The 7,182-nt window shown below is 50.3% G+C and overlaps 1 protein-coding gene across 3 annotated transcripts; it reads right to left on the bottom strand.

The window, feature by feature from the left end:
- Positions 1-232: 232 nt before the first annotated feature.
- LOC128335204 (apoptosis-enhancing nuclease-like) lies at positions 233-6,816 on the bottom strand. 3 transcript variants are annotated; one of them, XR_008311538.1, is made up of 5 exons: positions 6,396-6,678; positions 3,927-4,629; positions 2,986-3,186; positions 1,263-1,667; positions 233-1,200 (listed from the first exon to the last, which is right to left on the bottom strand). XR_008311538.1 is itself a non-coding variant. In XM_053273187.1 (4 exons), exons 2-4 carry the CDS (start codon positions 4,626-4,628, stop codon positions 1,464-1,466), a joined length of 1,107 nt encoding a protein of 368 aa, XP_053129162.1. In that variant the 5' UTR covers position 4,629; positions 6,686-6,816; the 3' UTR covers positions 233-1,463. The 3 variants fall into 3 exon arrangements, 2 of the variants coding, with proteins under 2 accessions (XP_053129162.1, XP_053129161.1); XM_053273187.1 differs by lacking the exon at positions 6,396-6,678 and adding an exon at positions 6,686-6,816 and having other exon boundaries at positions 233-1,667; XM_053273186.1 differs by having other exon boundaries at positions 233-1,667.
- Between the last annotated feature and the right edge of the window lie 366 nt (positions 6,817-7,182).

Genomic DNA, 7,182 nt, shown 5'->3' with positions numbered 1-7,182 from the left:
GGGTAGCTTTTCCTCCTCCCTTGCTTCTACACAATCACTTCTGCCCAGGTTTCCCTCCAACCTTGCTTCCACACAACCGAAAATTGGGAGCACACACAGCTCCCAACCGCAAGTAGGACACAGTTTTTGAGTGTGTGAATGCCCTCATGCTATAACAGCCAAGGCAAAGGATCTCTGATCAGAGGGTCATGTGAGAGAGGTAACACCTACCCAACACAATCAGCAAAGGGACTGCAGAGCACAGAAGGAAACTTTTAATGTAGGAATCGGTCAGTCACAGAAATTATTGAACTCAGGAACAGTTTGTACCACTGCGGCATTTTGACCCTGCTCCACAACCACGAAGATCCAGGGAATCACTGACCTGGTTCACACAGTCATTTGAATCTAGGTTTAATGCAGGTGACTAACATTTGCGTGATTGTGTGAACCCACGCCAAGATGGTTTATGGCTCAAGATAGATCAGATTCCCGCCTTGAATATGACATTTCTGTTTTGGTGTGGGTTCACACAATCACATGAATGGCAGAAACCAGCATTAAACCTAGATCAAAATGATTGTGTGAAGCAGGCCACTGTAAAGTGCAGTTATGTTCTATAGGTTCACATTATGTTTCTCCCTACAAGTGTGTTCCCATGGACATTTAGGATGGCTTGATAAAGAAAAACGCAGCACACAAAACCGTGTTAACTAACTATAGTGTCTGTCACAGGCACGCACCCCCCCCCCCAGCAAATCAACACACTTCTGCAGCAATAAGTTAGGGCACTAGAAGGCAACAGAACTCCTTCTTCTCTAGCCATTATAATTAGACAATAAATCCATCGTTAGGCCTCAAAAGCAGAGCCAGACAACTCACCCAGAAACTTATACCAGTTTCATGGTGGCTCTGCAGCAACTCACTTGTGGGCCACTTATTTGTGGGAAAGGGCTAGGGAGAGATGCTTTACCCAAGAGAAAAAGGCTGGGGGGGTGGGGAGGATATGGTACTAGCCTCTGATTTCTAGGGCCAAGACAGGCTGAGGGACTAGCACAGAATGCTGAAAGCTTAGGCTTTTTTCAATTTAAAAAACCCTCTTTTTATATTTATTCCCTAGCCCTAGCATCACTTTTGCATCAAAGCACAATGGCAAAGATCCTCTTTTCATCTCAGGCAGTGTTCCTTGTAACAGGGTTTCCAAGATGATGTTGACCACAACTCCCACCACCCCCACCTACAACAGACTTTGGCTGGGGGTGATGGGAGTTGTAGTCAACAACATCCAAGAGCCACTGTCACAGGGAACACAGATCACAGGCTTCATGCATGTGTGTGTTTTTATTTGGGGTGGATGGGTTGGGCCATCTTTTACCAAAATGTCTACAGTGGCTACCAGGTCTACACATGTGACTCTAGCAGGGCGATGGGCTTGCCCCTCCTCAAAGAGCTGCCCCAAGGAGATGCACTTCAGCAGAGGCTCTTCACTTGCAGTCTACGTTGATGTCCTCAGGCCAGTACTGGTCTTCCAAGTAGCAGTCAATATCCGTGCCACTATCTGGCGGGCTGCTGGAAGGACTCAAGGGGTGGCGATTGGCTAGCTCCTGTTCCCACTGCACCTCCACCAATCTGTAAAGTTCCATAGACGTCCGCGCATCTTCCACCGAGGAGTGTCCATTTTTGCTGACCTAACAAAAGCGAGGATAAAGCCACAAGAAACATAAAGCAATTTGGAACATGGAAACAACTAGTCACTGTTTTCATGATCACCAGGGTCCACCCTGGTTACATATGAATGGGAGACTACATGTGTGAGAACCGTAAGAATATTCCACTTAAGGGATGGAGCCACTCCGTCACAGAAGCACAGAAGGTTTCAAGTTCCCTCCCTGGCAGCATCTCCAAGATAGGGCTGAGAGAGATTCCTGCCTGCAACCTTGGAGAAGCCACTGCCAGTCTGTGAAGACAATACTGAGCTGGATAGACCAGTGGTCTATGTTCCTAGAACATAGGAAGCTGCCATATACGGAGTCAGACCATTGGTCTATTTAGCTCAGTATTGTCTTCACAGACTGGCAGTGGCTTCTCCAAGGTTGCAGGCAGGAGTCTCTCTCAGCCCTATCTTGGAGATGCTGCCAGGGAGGGAACTTGGGACCTAGATGCTCTTCCCAGAGTGGCTCTATCCCTTGAGGGGAATATCTTAAAGTGCTCACACTTCTAGTCTCCCATTCATATGCAACCAGAGTAGACCCTGCTTAGCTAAGGGGACAAGTCATGCTTGCTACCACAAGACCAGCTCTCCTCTCCAGCTTCTCAGGGGCATCTTGTGGGCCACTGTGGGAAACAGGATGCTGGACTGGATAGGCCTTGGGCCTGATCCAGCAGGGCTGTTCTTATGTTCTGTTTCCTGTACAAAGTCATAGGAACACAGGAAGCTGCCTTCTACCGAGGCAGAACCATTGGTCCACCTAGCTCAGTCTTGTCTACACAGACTGGCAGCGGCTTTTCCAAGGTTGCAGGCAGGAGTCTCTCTCAGCCCTATCTGAAGGAGGGCTTCATGGAGGACAGGTCTATCGATGGCGGAGGGCTACAGGCCACCTCCAGCCTCAAAGGCAAGATGCTTCCGAGTACCAGTTGCAGGGGAGCAACAGCAGGAGAGAGAGGGCATGCCTGCCTGTAGCTTCCAGCGGCATCTGGTGGGCCACTGTGTGAAACAGGATGCTGGACTAGATAGGCTTCCTTGGGCCTGATCCAGCAGGGCTGCTCTTATACTTGAAGACCAGCAGCCAAATGTGTGAACCAGCTGCCGGGAATAGCATTGTCACGGAGGCAACAGTCAGCATCCTGCCCATGTTACATCTCTCCCCACCCATTCACATATGAAACTGTGGAGGTTGCAGTCACCAAGTGATAAACCGGCACCTAGGAACCAGCCCAAGGTCCACACGTAATCCTCTTGGGAATACCCAAACGGCTGGAAAAACAAAAGCAAGTACTTCCCATTACCTGGATATTTTTATTCAGCAGCTCCCGAGCCAGGTTCTTGAGAGAGACACTACCCTTGACAGGTGACCCCAGCTTCTCCTTCAGGAGAGGACTCTGGCTAGTGTCTCGCGTCAGCCCTCGAGGATGGAAATATTTCAGGGCTCGGAAGTCGTTGTGGATGGCGTGCCCCACCACTATTTTCTCTCTCAAGATCTGTGAGATCTGTAAGGATCAAGGGGCAGTTTGTCAGCTCAGCATCACAGCAGGAGAAAGAGGTCATTCACACATTCAAAGACTGTGTTCTACCCGGGCATGGGAGCTGGGTGTGCGCCCAATTTTCAGTTGTGTGGAAGCAAGGTAGGAGGAAAACCTGGGAGGAAGGGATTGTGGGGAAGCAAGGCAGGAGGAAAAGATGGGAGGAGAGCTGGTCTCGTGGTAGCAAGCATGCATTGCCCCCTTTGCTAAGCAGCATCCACCCTGGTTTACATTTGAATGGGAGACTACATGTGTGAGCACTGTAAGGTGTTCCCCCTCAGGGGCTGGGGCTGCTTTGGGAAGAGCACCTGCATGCTTGGATGCAGAAGGTTCCAAGTTGCCTCCCTGGCATCTCCAAGATAAGGCTGAGAGGGATTTCTGTCTGCAACCTTGGAGAAGCTGCTGCCAGTCTGTGTAGGCAATAACTGAGCTAGTTGGACCAGGGGTCTGACCTTGTATCAGGCAGCTCCCTATGTTTCTATGTACCCCAAGTTAGGGTGTTTTTCCTCTTGCCCCCTTCCAAAGTTGGGGCAGAATTTGCGTAGGGCGGGCTTGTCCTATCCCTCTGCAGCTTGAGTGACAATCGAACTCCCCGCCTCCTTGTATTTATCTAACACACGGCTGAAAATCGGGAGCACACCCACCTCCTAGGGTAGGCGAAGCCTCAATTGTGTGAACTGCCCTACTCACTTACCACTTTGACTCACCTCCTTCTGAGCAACCCGGAAAGGAATCGCGTGTTCCATGTGCCGCCGGGTGATTCCACTCCAGCGAGTCCTATAATCTTTAATAGGAAGCTCTGGCCGCACATATTTGTCATAGATTACGTCCCCGTTGTAGTTTACCACAGTACAGCGAGCCAGTTCGCTTGTCTTCCCAACAGGACCAGTGCCCACCATTTCACAGTCAAGAGCCACACACTTCCGGGGCTTTTTTGTCGTCAGACACGATACGGAACCTGTACTCGTTTCGGAGCCGCTCATCAAGGCTACCCGGCTCTGAAGATCTCGGGAAGAGGACGGTTCCCTTGCTGTGCTAACCATCACAACTGGACCAAGCACGTTTAGCTTCTTATGGGCCTTCCCTACATCTTGCTTTGCCAACTGGCTAACTTTCCGGTCCCGTGCCGTGCATGATTCGGAGCAGTCCGATATCAGCAGCGGCCTCTCCACCCCCAGCAGTTTCCTCTGCTCCTGTGCCCTTCGGGCCATGAAACGCTGGTGCTTCCGGCTTTTAGTTTTATTCTGTCTGCAAGCTTTGGCATCTGGGAGAGCTTTATTGAGAAAATCACCCGGATCCCATCTGGAGCATTCGAGATATAGGCCTTCCATCCCCATGAAACTATTCCCTTGGTGAGTTTTTGCCAGATTCGTCCCTCCTGGAGCGCATTTGATGCTAGTCGACGGCATCCTGACAAAAAGACAGCACAGTACAATTAAGAATGTCAGAGAACGAGAAGGGTGCTGGCTGATATGCGAGAAGAGAGAAACATCAGGGGGAGCTGGAATACAAGGAAAAGTCTGCCGATATATTTCTACTGATCACCTTACTACAAGAGCATAAGGCAACTCTCCTTATCAGTGATGCAGTGTATAAAGTTTCTCACAGGAAATTTTCCATTACCAACTTTTATGTGGAAAAATGTACACCCCACACCACTGCAAATAACTTGCCAAATCAGATCACAACCTGTTTGGGGTATGGGGAAATTTTGCACAGAACCATTTTCTGCAAACATGTTCACATGCAAATGAGGAAAAACATGGGAAAATGAGGGGAAATTGCATGGGAAAACAGCTGGTCTTAAAGCAAACGTGGGCAGAATGCAAGGATAGGATCTTACAGGAAAAGGCACTGCCAGAGATGGTCTGGATCTTCAGCGCTCCCTGTAACAGGGATTCCCAGATGTTGTGGGCTACAACTCCCAGCACCCCCCACTGCAATGACATTTGGCTGAGGATTGTGGGAATTGTAGTCCACAACAGCTGGGAATTCCTGTTACAGGAAGCATACCATGTACGGCAGGAGTGCTCAGACTTGGTGCCTGGATGTTGTTGGACTACAACTCCCATCATTCCCAGACACATAGTTGAGGATGATGGGAGTTGTAGTTCAACATGTGGCATCCCAATGTTGAGAACCACCTGATGTAGGGATGGATTTAAGAGTCAAGTCCAGGTTTGATTTCTATGATTCACTACAAAAGTATTGCTGGGAACATGGCCAAGAAACAGAGAACAAGCAGCACAACAATCAAGGATTTTGAGATTTCAGGGCTGGGTGGGCAACAGTGCTGCCAGCAGGATTTACAGTTCCCGCAACATATGAGGGGAAATGAATTAGGCCTCTGGACTCCAGAGTGCCCAAGAACTCTGACGTCAGATCCCAGGATCAGGAAGGAGAGTTCAAAGGGTGTGTCTCACTTCAATATAATTATATACATACTTGCAATGCTTTATAAGCCTAGTTAGGAATACAGATCGGACCACTGGATAAGGAACTTAAACAAGGGAACTAAAAGATGCCAAAATCATACCAAGAGCCCCTCTGATTTCTTAAAATAGAGAAGGGCCTATGGGGTAGGGTTGGGAGTGGGGTAAGAAGGGGAAACTCATGTTACAAGCTTGTACCAGGGCCAAACTGGTACAAGAGAAACAATGCTAGAGGCAGGATATAGGTATTGAAATAAGGAACACACACAAAAAAAACCCAACTCCTATCCAGGACCCAAAGACCTGAACAAATAGTTCTGTGAACCCAAAGGAGCAGGAGAGGGATCCCTGAGGGAATTCCAAATGTTGCTGACTACAACTCCCATAATCCCCAGCTGCAATGGCCAAATGACCCAGACCAATCCTAGTCCTTCTCCAAGTCGCTTGCTAAGCCCCCTCCGTCCTATTCACGACCACACGGCTAGTTTTCTGTAGAACTCCAGGAATTTCTAAAGCCCCACCCTGAATCGCCCCAGTTCCCTCCTCCCAGATCTCCCCACTTGCCCCTCAGCAGATCTGACCCCTTCCCAGCCCCCTATTTCCCTCTCTCTCCCCAACCCCCCGGCAGAGCTGACCCCTGCCCCACTTCTGCCCAGCCCCCTATTTCCCCCTCTCCCCTACCCCCCGGCAGAGATGACCCCTGCCCCACATTTGCCCAGCCAGCCCCTTATGCCCCCTACTTACCTCCTATGCCAGCCGGGTTCCCACGTGTCATTCCCGGAAGCGAAGGCTGCAACTGTAGAACCCACATGCCCGGGCAAGTCCCGCGTCCCAGCCCCGCCCCCTGTCTCCCATTGGCTCCCTTCGCAAAGAGAGGCGGAGACAATCTGCGTAAGGGGCGTGTTTTCGCGATTGCGTCGCAGTTGGCCGACCACGTGTGCACCGGATGGTCTGGGTGCTGCCCAATCTAGCCGTGTGTTAAGTGGCGGGAGGTCCCCCGGGATGCGAGCGGGCTTACTCGCGTGTAAGCGCACCTGTTTCCGTGGGCGTAAATGTTTCTTCGCCGTAGCCGTGTTTCCTAAAAGGGGCAGAGCCCGGGTCCGCATCTGGTTCCACCAAACGGAGGAATCCTTCCTCTGTTTACCCAGGGGGAAAGTTCCCAAGTGGCTTCCCGATGCAGACGTTTGTTTCCTTGCGTGGCTAGTGCGTTGCGGTTGGGAAATGGCGTGTTACGCACCCCTGTGTGAGAAAAGTGCAGAGTTTGGGATCACAGATACTTTAAAGGCTGGATACTGCTTTTCTCACCTGGGGAGACTCTTGAACACAGGTCTTACTTTCGGGGAAACAGGGTAGTTGCGGGGGTGGCAAAGAAGGTTGGGTGGGGGGAAGCTGAATTTGCTGTATGTGGCTACCCCGGGACTTTGGGATACGCTCCTTGTCAATGTAAGAACTTTCCCATCTACTTTTTAATATTGTTTTAATTGTGTTTTAATGTACTAAAGGCGGTGCACCGTCCTGGGATGTATGTGTT

Source organism: Hemicordylus capensis, chromosome 10, assembly GCF_027244095.1.
Source record: "Hemicordylus capensis ecotype Gifberg chromosome 10, rHemCap1.1.pri, whole genome shotgun sequence".
Taxonomy (NCBI): Eukaryota; Metazoa; Chordata; class Lepidosauria; order Squamata; family Cordylidae; genus Hemicordylus; species Hemicordylus capensis.
This window is presented reverse-complemented; position numbering and strand designations above follow the sequence as displayed.

Bases quoted from the DNA above. Each gene is read 5' to 3' on its own strand.
- LOC128335204 (XM_053273187.1), bottom strand. From the start codon at position 4,628: ATGCCGTCGACTAGCATCAAATGCGCTCCAGGAGGGACGAATCTGGCA. The intron at 3,187-3,926 runs GTGAGTCAAAGT...TGATCCTTACAG, and splicing joins TCCGGGTTGCTCAGAAGGAG to ATCTCACAGATCTTGAGAGA. The intron at 1,668-2,985 runs GTAATGGGAAGT...CGCTTTTGTTAG, and splicing joins TGCTGAATAAAAATATCCAG to GTCAGCAAAAATGGACACTC.